This window comes from Metarhizium robertsii, assembly GCF_000187425.2.
Source record: "Metarhizium robertsii ARSEF 23 chromosome Unknown MAA_Scf_14, whole genome shotgun sequence".
Lineage (NCBI taxonomy): Eukaryota > Fungi > Ascomycota > Sordariomycetes > Hypocreales > Clavicipitaceae > Metarhizium > Metarhizium robertsii.
Genome location: NW_011942154.1, coordinates 230290 through 247928, shown reverse-complemented (window position 1 = coordinate 247928; position 17639 = coordinate 230290). Strand labels below are relative to the sequence as shown.

The 17639-nt window shown below is 53.1% G+C and overlaps 7 protein-coding genes across 7 annotated transcripts; 4 read left to right on the top strand and 3 right to left on the bottom strand.

Moving 5' to 3' along the window:
* Positions 1 to 2098: 2098 nt before the first annotated feature.
* Positions 2099 to 2563, top strand: MAA_07549 (small secreted protein; the record flags this gene model as incomplete). The annotated part of the gene is made up of 1 exon (XM_007825547.1): positions 2099 to 2563. One exon carries the CDS (start codon positions 2099 to 2101, stop codon positions 2561 to 2563), a length of 465 nt encoding a protein of 154 aa, XP_007823738.1.
* A 343-nt stretch (positions 2564 to 2906) lies between these two features.
* On the bottom strand, positions 2907 to 4608 carry MAA_07548 (major facilitator superfamily transporter; the record flags this gene model as incomplete). Its single annotated transcript, XM_007825546.1, has 3 exons — positions 2907 to 4195; positions 4282 to 4409; positions 4478 to 4608. 3 exons carry the CDS (start codon positions 4606 to 4608, stop codon positions 2907 to 2909), a joined length of 1548 nt encoding a protein of 515 aa, XP_007823737.1.
* An 888-nt stretch (positions 4609 to 5496) lies between these two features.
* On the bottom strand, positions 5497 to 6727 carry MAA_11702 (uncharacterized protein; the record flags this gene model as incomplete). Its single annotated transcript, XM_011412617.1, has 3 exons — positions 5497 to 5767; positions 6093 to 6344; positions 6426 to 6727. The coding sequence occupies 3 exons, from the start codon at positions 6725 to 6727 to the stop codon at positions 5497 to 5499; spliced, it is 825 nt and encodes a 274-aa protein (XP_011410919.1).
* A 1249-nt stretch (positions 6728 to 7976) lies between these two features.
* MAA_07547 (Major facilitator superfamily domain protein) lies at positions 7977 to 9342 on the top strand (the record flags this gene model as incomplete). Its single annotated transcript, XM_007825545.1, has 3 exons — positions 7977 to 8110; positions 8180 to 8321; positions 8389 to 9342. 3 exons carry the CDS (start codon positions 7977 to 7979, stop codon positions 9340 to 9342), a joined length of 1230 nt encoding a protein of 409 aa, XP_007823736.1.
* Positions 9343 to 10205: 863 nt separating this feature from the next.
* On the bottom strand, positions 10206 to 11687 carry MAA_07546 (uncharacterized protein; the record flags this gene model as incomplete). The annotated part of the gene is made up of 1 exon (XM_007825544.1): positions 10206 to 11687. The coding sequence occupies one exon, from the start codon at positions 11685 to 11687 to the stop codon at positions 10206 to 10208; it is 1482 nt and encodes a 493-aa protein (XP_007823735.1).
* A 1441-nt stretch (positions 11688 to 13128) lies between these two features.
* Positions 13129 to 14309, top strand: MAA_07545 (uncharacterized protein; the record flags this gene model as incomplete). The annotated part of the gene is made up of 2 exons (XM_007825543.2): positions 13129 to 13752; positions 13818 to 14309. The coding sequence occupies 2 exons, from the start codon at positions 13129 to 13131 to the stop codon at positions 14307 to 14309; spliced, it is 1116 nt and encodes a 371-aa protein (XP_007823734.2).
* An 831-nt stretch (positions 14310 to 15140) lies between these two features.
* On the top strand, positions 15141 to 16496 carry MAA_07544 (F-box domain, cyclin-like protein; the record flags this gene model as incomplete). Its single annotated transcript, XM_007825542.2, has 1 exon — positions 15141 to 16496. One exon carries the CDS (start codon positions 15141 to 15143, stop codon positions 16494 to 16496), a length of 1356 nt encoding a protein of 451 aa, XP_007823733.2.
* Positions 16497 to 17639: the final 1143 nt, after the last annotated feature.

Sequence of the window (17639 nt, the reverse complement as noted above, 5' to 3'; positions counted from 1 at the left end):
CTACCTGTCTCTACAGCCAGCGGGACAAGCCTGCTGCCAAGTCGTCTGCATTGGAGGCAAGACGGCCCAAGACAATTTCCCCCAAGGCACGAGCATCCAAGTCTGTATTCTACGCGTGCGCGACTACAAGACTCAAGCGCCGTGGCGCCGTCTCATGCACGATTGACGGGACTATTCAGACAGAAAACCTGCGTCAAGACGGAAACGGAAAAACACTGATTCTCCCGCTCTTCCCACGCCGCTGCGCAGAGGGACCGCCCGCCCGATGTAGCCGTGTCTCGTGACGGTGTCGGTTATTGGACGCGCCGCGAAACACGGGAGGCCAGGCAGCATGGGCCAGTGCCTCGATAACTTGGTTCCCCGGGTTCCAGAGTCTAAAACGCCGCAGCACGTCTCAGTTGCGAGATGGCACTGCAGGGCGGACGGCCTGGCAACCCAACCCGTCTGGTTGTCTTCTTTGGGGAATAGGAGACTCTGCGCATATCGAATTACACGAACCCATGGCATTAAGACCCGAGTTGGGGAGGAGGTGTTGCACATGCCGCTTCGAGGAGCGGGCGGCACCGACGTCGCACCGATATGAGACACGTTCATATAAAATAGAAGCGTTGTACTATTTGGACCGAGTGTGCAACGTTTGTTGTTGAGTGGAGGGGCGGGATTCGCCTGAATTGAGACTCCTTGGGGTTGAATAATGGGTAGATGTACCGGGTTTTGTGGCTGCATCTTGCTGGATAGCAAGAGCAAGGCCTTGGATAGAAGTTGATTGTAAAGGTCTAGTCTTTTGTTGTGAATGAGGTCAAGTATCGGGGTGGAATTGAGCAACTTGGTGGGCGTACCTCGTGGATTGCCATGTTTGCAAAGGACAAGGCGTCTTTTCGACTTGAGCACATACATTGAGCAGCATGAGCCCGTTTGTTCATTTCAACGCAACAATGATGTGGCTCGTGCTTGTATCAAGTTATTTGTTTGTGCTGTATACCGTGGTAGTGTAGGGTAGTTTCCGATGAGCAAAGAGGTAACGCACACAGCTCTACATTCCATCGCGCCAATGTAGCTCAGGTGGTCCTAGTTTATCCTCATGTACCATGGACTAGACTATCACAGGTCAAGATGGGACTTTTGAAACGGCACACTGTTGTGAGCGTGCCGCCAAAACGTCAACGCCACGATGGGCCCTTTATCATCTAGGGAGCGCATTTTCCTCCGTTTGGAAAAACCCGCCAGAAAATGGTTGATGAAAAATGACAGAAAAGCAACAATACCAATGGAGTGAATGTGGCGACTCCTCCAGGAAGCAAATCATGGCGGAGATCATGTCTCCTGAACAACCCAGGTGGTGTTTCCACGTAAGGTAAACGCCGCGGGCCGAGAAAGGGTTCCGGTCTTGACCACGCGCACGTAGTCAGCGGCCATGATGTTGAAAAAAATACGAAATGAAAAGAAACAAAGGAGTGGCATGTATAATGGTCCATTGTAGAACAAGTGGCCATTCCCAAGTCTCAAGTGCCAATCAGGGCCGTGACCTTTGGCGATGCCGCAAGCGAATTGCTACATGTGCCGCAAAAAAGTCCATTGTTCCCCGTCTTCGAATATAGCACACGCCTGCGGTCAGCAGCACATGATGACGGACGCCTTGCCACGCGGGCAATACGAGCTCCGTTGCTCCAGACGGCTATTATCCGATCCCTCTACTGCTGACGGCAACGTTCAAATTGACCTAGGTAGCATTCAAAGAATTCCATCCTGCCAAACCAAGGCTGCCTGCTCAGTTTGCTTGTTACTCTGTCCACCGTCGTGTCGACGGCTAGTAGAGAAGGCGATGAACGGCGTTGCCTAGTTTCGATCATATCCGAAGAAGCCGTGCCCAAAGTGCTCCGTACGAGCTTCCTTGCCCATGGAGACTCACACCGCCGACACGACGGCCAATCTAACACAAAGACGATCCACGGCTGCAAACAAGTGACGTTTGCAATACGGATATCTAAGAAATACATATAAGACGAGAAAAGCCCTGCCTCCTACACCACCACGACCAAAAAACATCTCAACTACTCATATCCTTAAACCTCATATCTCGCCACGACCACTGAGCAAAATGAAAGCCACGAGCATTCTCGCCGCCCTCCTCGCCGCCTCCTCTGCCTCAGCAATGCCCGCCCACACCATCCAGCCAGACCAAGTCCTCGAGACTTCCGCCGAATTCGCAGCCCAGTTCAACCCAGCCCCCGTGCCCAGATGGACCGTCCACGAGGCGCGGCGTGCCTGCGCACAAGACGACAGCCTCTGCACCTGGCGCTTCCTCATGGACACGCACGTCGCTGCCAAGACGGACGTCACGTTTGTCGTCCGCGGCCCGGGGGCCTCTCGCAACAGCGGCGAAGCCCAGAACGTCGGCGACTTTACGTTTACTTCTGGCTATGACGCGGCTGGCTTTACGACCTTTGCTGCCGTGGACAATGGGCGTGGCTTGATTGCGTTTCCGGCGTACAGCGATGCGGATGTTGCGGATGGTCGCGTTGCTGGGGACCGCGACTACGACGTGTACTATGTGCGTTCTTGAATGGTGATCACTGATGGTTGCTACGGGGGCTCTTGGACGGATGTTTTTGTGACATTTGTGGAATGGCGCCGCGTGAGTAGAACAATATTGAAGCGCTGCTGGGAAGACAGTAGCTTTGTGTTTGATGTTGAGTGCCCTTTTTTTGAGGTTCGGCCACTCCTTTATAGAGCCTCTTTTGGTTGAGAGTTGGCAAGTTTTGTATAGATGCAGAAATCGAGTCATTGTTCCGGATATGATGTAAAGCATTACTTTGTGTGCCTAGACAAGGGCTCTGACCAGTAGTCTTTATTGTGTGAATTGATCAACTAGACCCATCACAAGACGGGCGATTTCCCAGACTCGATCAAGACTTCCACCTGAATGCGGGATGCTTCCAGTCCAGATCCTCGACTTGCTTGGACGTCAACGCGCCCAACTCGGCCTCGACGTTGCGCCCTTCTCGCTTGCGGTTATCCCTCTTCATCCACGCCCACATCAGCGCACTGGCAACGAGCGTCATGCTTGCCGTCGCCAGGTTGAGCCCGTTTCCGACATGATAATCCGGCGCATCCCAGGGGAGAAAGGCCCACGCGGCAATCAGGCCGCCCACATTGCCGCACATGACGTTGAGCCCAATCGCCGCACTCCGGGCGGTATCGCTGACGATGTTGGCCGAAACATGGGCGTTGGTCAGGGGGCCAAAGGCAAAGGCCGACGATGCGATGAGAAACGTGGCGGCGTACCGCGCCGTCGCGTCCCTCGTGCCCAGGAAGATGCAGTAGCCGACCATGACGAGAGGCGCCGACAGCACACAAAAGACGAGACGCCGATCGACGCGCCAGCTCATCAGGGGGAGCAGGACGGTGAAGAAGCCGCCGACAACGTAGGGAGGCACCGTGTACAGCTGCTGCCGCACGACGGTCGCGCCGCCGTAGATGGTCTGCACAATGGTGGGCGCAAAGAAGGCGAGGCTCTGCACGGTGACATTGTTCAGGAGGAAGACGAGGGCCGTGGCGAGCGTCACGGGGCAGCCCATGCCGCGGCGCAGCTTGACGCCGTCGATGGCGTCGAGCATGGCGGCGCCCATGCGCTCCGACTCGACGCGCGCGACGGCCAGCGCCTTCTCCTCCCGCGACAGCCACCGCGCCGACAGCGGGCTGCCCGTCAGCGTGACGAGGGCGAGCAGGCCGAGGCCGACAGTAACAATACCCTCGACGGCAAAGATCATGCGCCAGGCGCGCAGGCCGCCGACGTGGTCGAGGGTCAGGATGGCCGAGGCCAGCAGGCCCCCAAAGGCGCCGGCCAGGGGCGCCATGACAATGTACAGCGACAGCCGAAAGGCCAGCTCGGCGCGGCGGTACCAGCGCGAGAGGTAGTAGGCGATGCCGGGCATCATGCCGGCCTCGAAGACGCCGAGGAGGAAGCGCACGCCCATGGCCTGGGGCACCGTCGTGACAAAGGCGTTGCACACGGACGCGACGCCGAAGAGGACGACGCTCAGCGGCAGGAACCAGCCCGGGCCGAGCCACTTGCAGCACAGCGTGCCGGGGATCTCGAAGAGAATGTACGACACGTAGAAGACGCTGATGAGGCGGTTGTAGTCGTAGCCGCGCATGCCGAGGTCCCTGTCCAGCCCGGCGATTTTGGCATTCCCTGGAGACGGCACGGCGTCAGCGGTGAGCAGGTCAAGCTGGCATGGATGATGGACTTGTGCCCCCCCTTCTCATCTTGTCACGCACCTAGGTTGGCGCGGTCGATGAAGCAAAACAGGTACAGCAGCGAGACTGTCGGGACGATGAAGAGGTCGATTTTGAGGCGCAGCCTGCGTTCGGCGGCGGCGTCCAGGACGACGCTTCCTTGGGCCAGGCTGGTGCACACCAGACGTTTAGCAATCTGATGATGGAGTCTTGGGTTCATGTGTATGTGTGAGCGTACCTGTCTCTCTGCGGCTTCTCGTCGCGAGAGGCGTCGCTGGACTGGGCGTTGATCATGGCTTCCTCACGGCTGCTGCGAGGCAACACCGTCTGCGCCCCGAGATGCTGGGCCTTGGACTCGTGGGCCGCCATGGAGGCGAATACATTCAGCGAAGCTGCACATGTGCCCTTGATGCAGGCAAGTGAAGAGACTTGACATCTGGAGGAAGAAGGTGCCGCGGGCTGCGGGGGCAAACGCTGTCTGCACATGTGTGCTGCGTAGAAACCTTGGCATTATCACGTCAGCTGTCGCGGAGCTGATTCGTACTCCCAGCGCCAGGTTCCGGCCATTATCAGCTGTCGAATCAATTCTGCTTCATTCTTCATTGGCAAGCGGGTGGTTCCTGCTTGGCAGATGTAGCGTGGGGGCCAGACCCCTCTATTGCATGTCAAATCGCGTCGAGGCAGCCAAGGCAAGCCTTGTCCGAAGCCACGGCTTGTCGGTTCCGAACAACCCTAACCCTGGTGCAGCTATCGAGGTCGGCATATTTTAATAGACAGCTGGAAGACACTACGCGTCTGTCACTGTACCGGTGGACCGCTGGGCGGGTTTACATATTCTCCGGCTGGCCCATTATCCGAACAAAGAATGGAAACCAGTCTCGTCACTCTTCCTCAGACAAACAACAGTCCAGTGACACATGACATGCGGCACCACCGAGGGCCGCAAAGTATTCAAGTTAGAACAGGTGGCCATGGAAGAACCAGCGTTACGTGGCTTTGAAAATCACCAACAGCTCACCTGCAGTCCAAGCAGCCGCGCGGAAGGAAATTGACATTTCAAACCACATGTGCTCCATGTGGACGACGCACTCGGGCCAGGAATATATCTGCAAGATGCTTGATTCCTTTGAAATTAAAAGGTCACGGCCGACGCACCTCTGCCTACCTGAGAAGAGAAGCACAGCCAGAGATCTACTAGACGACCCTTGGCTAAATTATAGATGCATATGAATGAATGATGCTCAAAATACTAGCCCGTTACTTCTTGGACTTCTTCCCTTTATCGGAAGAGCTCGTCTGTTCCATTGGGCCATCGTAGACCCAATATGCACTGGCCGAGACGCCTCCGTAGAAGGATTCCTTAGAATACCAGATATGTCTGCCGCCAAGGGGCTCCGGGTAATAGTAATGTGACGTGGTTATTCTCTTGTCTTTGTCGTTGCTCACCTTGAACTTGGCGTGTATCGGGCCGACGTAGACATGACCATCGATTATGTGCTTGCTTTCGTGCGGAGTGTATCTATCGGTGCTATGTAAACATTTATACCTATTCAGGAATAAAAGCATAAGAAGCTTATATTCGCCAAATAAGCTCATAATACTTTAAGCCGTCTTTTAATAACTTGATGTGCACATGCGCTCGTTTAACTTTGCCTTATCCCTAATCAATTTTAGCCGCCATGTTCTGATTACTCTGCTCCTTGGAGCCTAGAAATCACTCCCCTTCCCACCAAAGCCGGAGGCAAAAAGTCGAGTATTACCAAGATCAGGTGTCTGGCTACCGGCTCACACCATACTACATCATAGCATCTTAGTATACACCTTTTGATAGGCGAACACCGTCCGCCACGTACTGTTCCCAGGCAGAGCGAATGCCGGCAGAATAAACAGCCAACGGCATCATCAGGTGGTCGCAGCATGCAAACGCAAGCGCCCCTATCTGCCTCAGGAACGGGGCGACGGCCTTGGCGAGGAAACCATCGCCAAAGTACACCCACCTTTGGCCTGAGGGCTGCTGGAGAGATCTGACAACATGAACGGCAAATACAGGCGGAAAGCAGAGGACCGAAAAAAACGCCCAAAAAGGCATAAAGTATTCATAACCCCTGCAGTATCGAATCGTGTCAGTCGAATCGTGCGAGCTAGAAACAGCAATCATTATTCTAGATGGCGGGTTACGCACTTACGCCTCGAGGAAGACATCGTGAATCCGGAAAAAACCGGGCAAAACAGCCTCGACCAAGCTCTCCAGCCATGTCTCCAGACTGCAGTAGTTGCTCACGCATGACGACGGCAGCAGGAGGCTGAAACGCAGAGCCAGATACAACAAGAGTGGCAGGAGACATGGCGGCCACCTCAGGCGCGAGGATACCGGGAGGAGGTGAGAAATGATGTCTTGGCGATACATCCAGGCTGTCAAGGTGACGAGATAGGGAACAAGATCGCGTATGGTGGGGAGAATAGCAGCTGGTATGCTTATTGTAGCCATGTTGCAGAAGGAGCAGAGTGAAGCTGCGTGTATGGAAGCGGAGATATTGAGCTGTGTATTCTTGGAGGAATAAAATCAGGCATGGATATTGGGCGCGGAGAGTATTTATAAATGCCCATGGGGTATGGACTTTTTGGGTCTTGACCAAATGTCTTGTCAAGTCGACTAGCAGACGGTCATGGCTTTACCTACTTGTTTAGTCTCGCTAGCTTACATTTGGCTGTACATGTATGCATGCATTAACCATAAAACATGCTAATACATGGGAACATGGAGCGCTTGATAGAGTTCCCCGGCGCTTGGCCTAACCAGCCACCTAGCAGGAGACACTAACCGGACCAAGGGCTGCAATTGCCGCCTCTCTTTGCCCCGTGTGTACAAGGTCAGATGCCATAAGAATCGTTGCCTCTTTCCAGCTAAAACGTCATGTCCGGGTTGAGTCGTCTCATGGCGTTTGCTACCAAGATACCAGAGCAACGTTGTTCAATGACTACTTTGCTCTCGGCGCACATGACGGATGAAGAATGAATAGCCCTTGCATTGCAGAGTCTGCATTCTTTTTCAACGCCACCCATCATGTTGGCCAGGTTTCTTAGGCTTCTCTTACACTGAACATGGCCAATATGAATTCAACTACATCTGCATCCCGCTTTCACCATACGCGCAGTGCATGTGAGATGGCAGATGAGAACGGATGAAACCCCCAAGACCATGTGACAAGGCATGAGAGGCGTAAAGATACTTGTCTAATTTATAGATTTGCTGCCATTTGCGTAACAGCAAACATACGAATACAGGACCAAGCTTTGCCGGGAATATCGTCTCGATTGTGTATGTATTGCAAAGCATCGTCTCCGTTATTCGTTGTACCGAAACGAGCGGCTGTCAAATGGGCCCCCGAACCTCAATGTCCAACCAGGTCTCCAATCTTGAAATTACCTGCCCGCTTACAAAATCCACGTCATTCTGCCAAGTTGCTCCGAGCCTCGGTGTGCGTGTCTGGCACAAGTTGAACAATTGCCGAATAAGTGGGGCTCAACTGCCGACAGTCAACCAACCATGGCTGGCGGAAAAGGCCGAGCACTCGGCTTATTATCAATGTGCCGACAAGTCCCACCATACGAGTATACGATATAAAAGGTGTGAATAGTTAGAAATTTTAGATGCATTGGGACATTTTTCTATTTTTTCCCATGTCCTATTACAAATGACTGACCCTACTACACAAACATCCCATGCTAGTTGCAGCATGGACATGCCATCTGACCTCGAAGAGCCCAAGCCTCCCGCAGACTGGCCCGAAGGAGGCACCAGAGCGTGGTTGGTGGTGGCAGGAGGCTTTTGCGTCTCGTTTTCAACATTTGGATACTCGAATGCATACGGGTATGGTTGCCCCGTCCCTGATGACTAAATACTTGAATATCAATGCTAAACGGTTATACCCCATCGCAGCATATACCAGGATTACTATTCCGAACACATGCTTTCCCACGAAACCCAGTCGACGATATCGTGGATCGGATCCGTCCAGCTCTTCTTCCTGTATGCCGGCGGCGTCGTTGGAGGACCACTGTTTGACCGCTACGGCGCCAAAGTAAGTGCATTTGCATACATGTAGTCTCCCGAATTTGGCCCATACCACTGACCACTGACCGGAATAGGTGATGCCGCTCCCGGCGCTCATCATGGTAGTCGCCGTCATGATGACCTCGCTGTGCACCCAGTACTATCAGTTCATGCTGGCCCAGGGCATCCTGGGAGGTCTGTCTTCAGGCATGCTCTTCGCGCCAGCCATGACCTGCGTCAGCCACTACTTCCACAAACGCCGCGCGACTGCGCTCGGCATCACCGTCACCGGATCCTCCCTCGGGGGCGTCGTGTTTCCCATCATGCTCAGCCGGACCATCAAGTCGCTCGGCTTCGCGTGGTCGGTGCGCGTCGTGGGATTTGTGATTCTGGCCATGATGGCAGTCGCCGTCCTCACAGTCAAGGAGCGGCTGCCCCCTCGCCGCGGGAGCATCCTCCTACCGTCGGCCTTTGCGCGGGTTCCGTATGCGCTCGTCGTCGCGGGCCTCTTTCTCATGACGCTCGGCCTTTTCACGCCCTTCTTCTACCTGCCGCAGTTTGCGCAGCGCCAAGGCATGAGCGAGAATCTGGCTTCGTACATGCTCTCCATCTTGAACGCGGCGTCTGTGTTTGGGAGATCGTTGCCGGGCGTCGTGGCGGACAGAATCGGCCGGTACAACACCTTGGTGGTGGAGGGAACATGCAGCGGCATTCTGCTGCTGTGCTGGCCTGCGGTGTCATCCAACGCCGGCGTCATCGTCTTTGCCGTCTTGTACGGCTTCTTCTCTGGGGGCATCATATCGTTAATGTCTCCGTGCTTTGCGCAAGTGACGCCGCAGCCCAACCAGATGGGGACGTATCTCGGAATGGCCATGGCCATGCTGGGTGTTGCCGCCTTGGCCGGAACGCCCATTACCGGGGCGTTGCTCGAATCAGGCGGCAACTTTACACACGCTGCTGTTTTCAGTGGTGTGGTCATGCTAGCTGGGACGGTCGTGTCGGCCGTTGCTCGCTGGTGGCAGAATACGGCATTGCTCGCAAAAGTATAGTCGCATGCGTTGCTCTCCAACCGCTTCTCAGGGCCCCGGGGGGCCAAGGATTTCCTTCAGTCGCCTTTGAAGGGTCAACCCGGCGCTATTTTTCAAGATTGGTAACGACACACGACTATATCCTCCAGATGGCTGGTCATCTGTCTTTAGCGGATCTAAGCTGGGCTGATTGCTCGCGTCGAAATAGATGCCCCGGTTCTGTGCCAACACTGCCAAATCAAGCTGAGCAGTGGCTCCAACATGTGTACCAAGGCATTTAGCAGATTTATGTCTCAGGATTTGGGAAGACGTTGGCGATGGGTCGTTGGGGTGCGGGCAAGTTTCATAAAACCGGGCGTTTTGGTGCTGGCGGGGATATAGAAATGTTGATTAGAACGTCGCTGGCGAATGACGGGATAGACAGTTCTTTGCGTGTAGTATTAAAGATAATAATACGTACTACTAGTTATATATGCTTATTATTAGTTATATATGCTTACTACTATTTATATATACTTACTACTAGTTATATATACTTACTACTAGTTATATATACTTACTAGTTATATATACCTTTATTCCTTGTAAATATAGTCAAATCAGTCACCAAATCATATTTCTTGCCAACATAGTCAAATCAGTCACCGAATCACCTCGAATGCAAGCGGACGCAGCAACAAGTCAACACAATGATAATCTATATTCAGCAACTAAATAGCAAAGCCAAAAGTCAGCAGCATGTCACTAACGAGACATGGCCAACTATTTAGCAGCGACAACTAGTCAAATTCACAGACAAGGCCCTCTAGAGAGATGCCCCCGAGTAAAATAAACCACCACACCACCACGATGGCTCAATAACCGTGCCTGTTCCCCGCCCCGACTTAGGCTTTGCCATTCTGCTGAATATTCTGGTCCAAGCAGTGCTCGAAATTGTGGCCCGGGGGATAACCCCAACCTTCACGGCGGACGGGCTGTGCCTTGTCGTCAATGGTGTTGGCCACGAAGCCCTCGCTCTGACTCTGCTTCAGCTCATCGAGGAACGCAGGCATGTCGTCCTGGGTAATCTCAATCTGGACGAGGTCGTTGGCGGGAACGTCGCTGAGCTTGTTGGCCGGCGGCAGGGCTCTCTTGGACTTGGCCTGGCCATTGGCCGGGCAGTTCTTCTCGAGGTCGACGGGATCGGGCAGCTCTGCACGGCGAGCCCACTCCTTGGCGGTATTCCCGTCCTCGGGAGAAATGTACCACTGGTTGCTGGGCATCCAGTACCAGCCGCCCTCGAGCTCGCACATGGTCTGGTCCTGGGGACCCTTGATCCACTTGATTGCCTTGGGGACCTTGGTCACCTTGACCTGTGCCGACAGGGGTTTGCTTTCCTTCTCGATGAGGTTTCCTCTGGCGCGGACGGGGCTTCCGCTCTTGTCGCGCAGCACGTACGTGAAGGTGCATTCGTCGTCGGCGAACTTGTGGGATGCGATGACTTCGGGCTTGGGCATCTTGATGCCCCGGTTATCAGGGCCATAGCCGGGAATCTGGGTGTTAAGACCTCCATCAAAGTCACCAAACGCATTGTCGCTGTAGGTGTAGAACTGGTCACCTGCCCTGACTGAGGGCGTGCACTTGCCGAAAAGCGCGAGACTGAACTTGGCCTTGGAGTGCTTACTGTTGGCGCACTGCGCGTCGTAGTAGGGCGTGGTGATGCATTTGCCCCTAAGGGTCCTGGTGTAGGTCCAGGTGACGTGTCTGCAGATGCTGTTCTTGGGGCATTTCCAGTTCTGTGTTTCCGTGATTGTGTATTCAATCTGCTGGGAGGCCTCGCCGTATTGGCCTCCTGTCGTGCGCTGGTTGCCGTAAAAGGTGGCCGCGAGAGAGAGGGAGAAGGCGGTGATTCCGGACTGTACGCCCGCCGTGACGGATTTGCCGGTTTCTGTCGACTCTTCCTTGTTCCATCCGATCCTCTGAATGTCAATAATGGCCTTTGATTCGGTGACTGATCCCGTTTCTTCTTCATCCTCGGTGATGGTGTCGGGAGCATCGACATGGGGGACGACATCGAAGAAGGATTGTGTTGCCTCTTTTATGAAAGAGTTGCGTATATACAAGCATTTGCGCTCGGATTCCACAAAGTGATCATAATCGTCCCTGAATTTGGCCCCCAAGGCGTCTTTCGAAGCCTCCATGGGGCCCTCTGAGTAAGGAAACTCCTTGCCCATGAACCTCTTGGTGCTCGTGAGATGACGCTGAACCTGGCTGGATTGCAGGATGACTCCAGCCAAGTCAAAGTCACCGGCTTGTCGGGGAACAACAGCGCCGTGCGCAGTTGCGGCAGACAAGGACAGTGCTGTCCAGAGCATCATGCTGATCATGGCGGATAGCAGTTGGTCGGCAAGGCGGATGTGCAAGTAACGAGAGTGTTGTAAAAGGAGTGTAGAGTTGTCCGTGTTGGATACTGATTGCTTTGGTGAGGCGACAAGCTTGGATATAAATACCAGTCCAAGCTACACAAGTCCTGCCCAAGCATGAGCAACCTCATGTTGCCGCATGGTCTGATGCCAAAAGCCATGATGCCTGTGAGAGCGCATCAACTTCCCATGGCGCAGTTGTCGGGTTCGTCACTTGCATGATTCGAATCAGGCGTCGTTGAGCTGCCCTGTACAACGACAAGGAGAGAGTGTAGAGGCGGAAGTCTTTGCGGGCTGGAGGGCATGAATGCCAAGAGGGAATGTCTTGGGGTATCGAGTCATGAAGCAATCAGAAACACGGCCGGAATTTTTGTGGCTGTGTCTCACCGCGCATCTCGAGCACCCTCCGACTTTTGCCCGAGAGAACCCCGGTGCCCCGTGCCTCTTTAGAGATTTGTTTATCTGCCCACTGGCTGGGGCCGCGCAATTGCCGGCATAAAGATTCAATGTTATATTGCATTGTGGATCAGACTCCAGGTGTCATGGATAATGCTCAAAGCTTCTCATCCTGGACTCGCAGATTGCCCAACGTTGCTTTTTCAACAAAAAATGATGGCATCAATGTCTTCCAAGTCGTCTCCGTATCCTTTGACTCGATGCGAAAAATGGTGTGACCTTATTGCCGGTCGTCCCTTTGAACTGCCGAGCATAATACGAGCCCCTGACTAGACACCCCAAGATTGCCATGGGTTGATATGGGACGGCATTTGCCAGTCATCTAATGGATAAGCCTTGATGTCCAATATTCACTAGTCGTCGAGTCTATTGAGCATCGTCATGTTGTTGCCCAAGCCGCAAAGTAGCATTCATGCGCATGTACGCATTCTCCGTCACCTAGCTCTTTCCCCGGAGTTGCACAGCCCAGTTTCCGGCAAGCATTGGAGTCATGGAGCAGCCATCATACCAAGGCCATGGACGCACAGGTAGCTGAAGCTGCCATATTCCATTGCCGGGCATTGGGAAAATGGCATGAGGCTGAGCCGCAAGTTCCCGTAACAATGCAGCTGAAGAATCCCAGCCGGAATCCGCAGCCGTTGTCGGACACGTTCCGGAATGAAGAAGAATCAACTTCCGTTATTATTGAGTATTTAGAGTCTCGTTTCCGCTGGTCCAATCTCGAAAAGCAAACTCTGGTCTTTAGGTAGCCAAGTTGCCACGCTACTTATAAAGTATTCAAAAACAGTTTACACAGGCTTCCGCCCTGAGACATTTGTAAGTCTCAGCGTAACCGTCCGGGGTCGCCTCCAAATATATATTAACTGCGTCTTTCTTTTAGCATTATCTTTTTCTTCTTCCGCAAAAAACAACCACAACAACAGAGAGTCTTGTATAAAACTCTGAAGCCATGGAGTTGCCCAAGATGACGGGTTTCCTGTGGTTCTACCTCACCATACTGTTGTCTTTTAGTCAAGTCTTGACAGCGCAGGGAGGAAAAAAATGGCAGCTAGGAGAAGAGCCGAAACTCGCAGAGGATGGTCTTCAAATCAAGCTTGACCGTGACCTGTACACGCACCAAGGTTCAATCGTCTACACCAGTCATCTCCAATTTGATGAGAAGCCAGAGATTTCGGATAGCCAACTATACCAGATTGCTAGGGATGCTTTCAATGAGATGCAGGCCAGCGTTGTTAGCAATGGCCTCACCCAAAAGATCCCAAATGTCATGACGACCCTGCTTGTTGGCAACGAACTCATCTTTGCGTCCTCAGCAAAGGGCCCAAATGACCCTTATGATCGAGACTCCCAGGTCCAAGGAGACCTGAAGGTGTGCGCCGACGCGAATGAAGGCAGGCTCCACAAGAATGGAGGAAGGTGTGGTGAGGTCATGGCCTTTCACGACTGGTACGAGTCCCATGTCCGTTCCGGACCGTTGGAACCAACCGAAGGCACAAAGGTTGTCGCAATTTCCTTCCAGAAGAATGCCGATGGCGAGAGGGAACCTCTTATCCTGGCCCCCTGTGGCAACGACGTATGTACATGTCTACATGTTTCCAAAAATCAACCACCTCAGCAAAGTACTAACTGAACGTCTAGAAACAATGGGGCTGCAACAAGTTTGTCAACGGCATCTACGTACTGGATGATGCCAAGGTTGCCGCGGATCCTAAAAAGGAACCATTTGAATACAAGAGCTTGATCAAAGACAAGAAGCTCAAGCCGGCGCCCACACGGCCGGGCTTGCCACCTCCCAACCCTTTGCCCAAGCCTCCAAGGCCGAATACCAGACCGGGTGGAAGCAACGGTGGACCGCCTCCCAACCCTTTGTCCAAGCCCCCAACCAAGCCGAATACCAAGCCGGGTGGAAGCAACGGTGGACCGCCTTTCAACCCTTTGTCGCCTCCGGGTGGCAAGCCGAATACCAACCCGGGTGGAAGCAGCGGTGGACCGCCTTTCAACCCTTTGTCGCCTCCGGGTGGCAAGCCGGGTACCAACCCTGGTGGAAGTACAGACAACCAAGGTGGCGATGGCAAGCCTGCCAAGCCCAAGCCGACTCGCAGGCCCAATGGGAGACCAAAGAGGCCTTGAAGAAGCGAGCAACGCTGCCGCTTCCAAGCGCAAAACTGCCCGCCACGGTCAGCTTGTGTCCGGCGCGCGTACCTGGTATAGATGGACTTGGGTCTTGGTTTCTCTATTCAAGGAATTCGCATGTTGGTCTAGAATACTCGCTATATTTGCGCTTTGAATTATGATAGGTCATTTCTGTAGTTTGCCCTGGCAATACAATCTCTTTGTTGTGAGGCACTGCAATTATTTACATACTACAAGTGACTGAAGGAATTCCAGAAAGGTTCTAGCGTGTAATTGCCAACGGCGGATTGGCCAGCCCGGCCCAATTCGTGGTCAGAGGTCGCGTGCGCATGTGGAGTCAAGTCCTCCTTGCTAATTCCGGGTATATCCGCCTGCACAAGTGGCTCGTCCACGTTTATGTCAACGACCAGACTCCTAGTCGCTGACGGGTACGTGCCTAGCCCACTTACCTTGACCTGGGGTAATTTGTGAAACAATCAAAATCAACTCTAATGAACCCTGTCTGACTGCCCAGTTCCTTTTGGGCGTTCGGCATAGCCCCAGCCGGCAGTTGTTTGCATAAAAGCTGGGACAGACTAGGCCCCGAAAGGGTTAGCCTTGGCAACTCGTGTCATGCAATCAATGCGGGTCATCTGCTTGAACCAGGGACAATATCCGTGAACCTATATAGACTTGACCACCTCCACCTCCTCGACGGCCCTTGAATCCAACTCGCCGTGCGCACTTCCTTATCCCCCACGAAAAGGTAAGCCATCGCCCGCTGCCCGGGGACCTTGTCTCTCGCGACGCAGAGCCCGACCGAGTCAGGCACCGCCAGCAGTCAAAAAGATGGCCGTCCCGCCGCTCAAGCGTTGGCCGAGTGAGCTGATATTGTCTCTCTTGGAATTGCTATCCTTGAACGACTTGCTCTCCATGAGTCGCGTCAACAAATCCATCCGCGCCCTAGCCCTGCCTCTGGTCTACTCGACGGTTGAGGTAAGCTGGACTTGGCAACGCACGCCGCCTGTTATCCTCCTACTCCAAAGCCTTCTCGAGCGACGCGAGCTGTCTGGCTACATCCGTAACCTACGCCTGGTGGGAAATGGGTTCAAAGACAGGCCCGAACTCAGGGAGCCGCCTGTATTCCCCCTCGACGCTCATCTGCTCAGCAAGGCAACCGAGGTCATCGAATCAACCAGAGTACCATTCACCAAGCTTTGGATAGACGAGTTACACTCTGGCAGCGTCGACGCCATCGTGGCACTGCTTCTCGCCATGGTGCCTAATTTAACGTCCCTTCGCCTTGGGCCCAACTTTACTGTTCGAAGCCGACTTTGGGGAGGGATATTTCAATGCGCTCTTTGCGGGCCGCCAAACACGTACAACTTGCCTACATATGAAGACCTACGCAGTGTCAAGTCCGAGTTTAGGACCAAAGAATGGCACCACGTCGACGTGTGTAACGCGGCCGATGTTCTTGCCCTGTTTTATCTCCCGAGAATCCAGAACCTATCCGTATCTATTGACAGCCCGGTTGAATTCGCCTGGCCCTGTTCGCATCCGCCAGCCCCCTCGTCCATCATGTCACTAGATATTTACCGGCTGCGCGAATCACGCATTGGCCCCGTGCTCTCGGTTCTAAAGGGTCTCCAGAGGCTGCATTGGCACTGGTCTTATCAGCCAGATCTTGACGAGGAGGTTAGCAACGGCGTGCTTGACCTCGACACGGCAGCTATAGCATTGAACGAAGTTGCCGATACGCTCACCGACTTGACTATTGGTGCAATCACACGTCCCAGGATATCCGTCGGTGATTACGACCCTCCTCTGCTGGAATTCCAGGGATCCCTGGATGGAATGTCCCGTCTGGGTAAACTTAAGAAATTACGTCTTCCGTGGGTCTTCTTGATGGGGTTTTCGGAATCACCGGCTTCAAAACTCTTGAGTGCGCTTTCTTTGGGCCTTGAGCAGCTTGAGCTAACGACAGACTTGAATGACCATGAGGAATGGGAGTGGCATGACGATGACTCTATTATACACGCGATAAAACTAGAGCTGGCTAGTCCCTCCTTATCGCGTTACACGTGTTTGCGTCGCATTGTTCTGCCTATTCCTTCAGAGTATAACGAAATGACTAATGAGCGACGAGAGGAACTATCAACGATTGGTGCAAGGGCGGGACTCGAGTTGGGGTGGATGGAGTAGTTGGAAGATTGGGAGGAATAGCTTGACGGATATTCCGCCTCTCAAGTTTCGCTTCTCCGGCAGATAATCTGCACCAAGGGACTGGGTTCAGGCCATGTCACCCGGTTACTGCTACCCTATGATGATAAATGTTCTCGGAATCGCTTCCTATATAGACTTTATTTCACGCGGCCTCGGCCGCTACCCGTACCCAGCTGCCGGGTGAAGGGCTCTAAGGGTTCTATTACTGACGGTCTAACGCATGAATTGAATCTGGGAATTTAAATAAAAGGGCTGAAACATGTATTCAGATATCTGACAGGCGCACTCATCTTGAAGGCGGGGCGAGCCTGTTCATGCCGCATCTAGTCGCACGAGAACTTGGTGGCTACAGAGTCTACCGGAGTTCGTGTAACTGGTACAGAAACCGTCTTTGCAATCTGCAGGGTTCTTTTCATTTAGGCAACGGAAAGAATAGAATACTATATCCGTAATGCTGTGTTTCCCATATGACAATGATTTGTCCTCGGTATCGCAATTCCCATCTTTGATTCCTCTCAGCTTTAGGGTATCAAAATTAAGACTGAGCATGTCAACGAACTTGTAAAGGGTTCTGGCCTTGTCCAATCCAACCTCGATCTCCTCGAAAACCGGGCTGGAATTTTAGCATTAGTCTGATTTTCTGCATCTTACTGGCCCTTCAAGTTGACACATGGACCTCTTTCAACACCAAATTTATAGCTGTCGTCGTCGTAAAGAACAGCCTTAAACAAAGGCCGTTAATCGATGAGCTAATAGTCTTTCTGTGTGTAGCCATGCTTACCGCGAAGAGGTTGATCTGTTGCGCCGACTCTAAAGTCATGAGGACGAAAGGAATAACGCTTGAAAAACGCATGTTTGTCAACGGTTGAAATACAAGGTACGTACAACCAAGAGGTATACAAGGTTCAACTATAACAGGCACTATTGGAATTCCACTTTGCTCGCTGGGGTCAAATCGTGATATTCAATAATGTACCGTACCTCGCCGGAGTGTTGAGGAAACAAAGCCAAGCTTTAGCAAGATTCCGCAGCCCCTCCCTTTAAATATGCAATGCAGTATCACCTAGACAAAGCTAGTTCCGGGACCACGTAACGTATGACGTACATTCAAGACAAAATAAT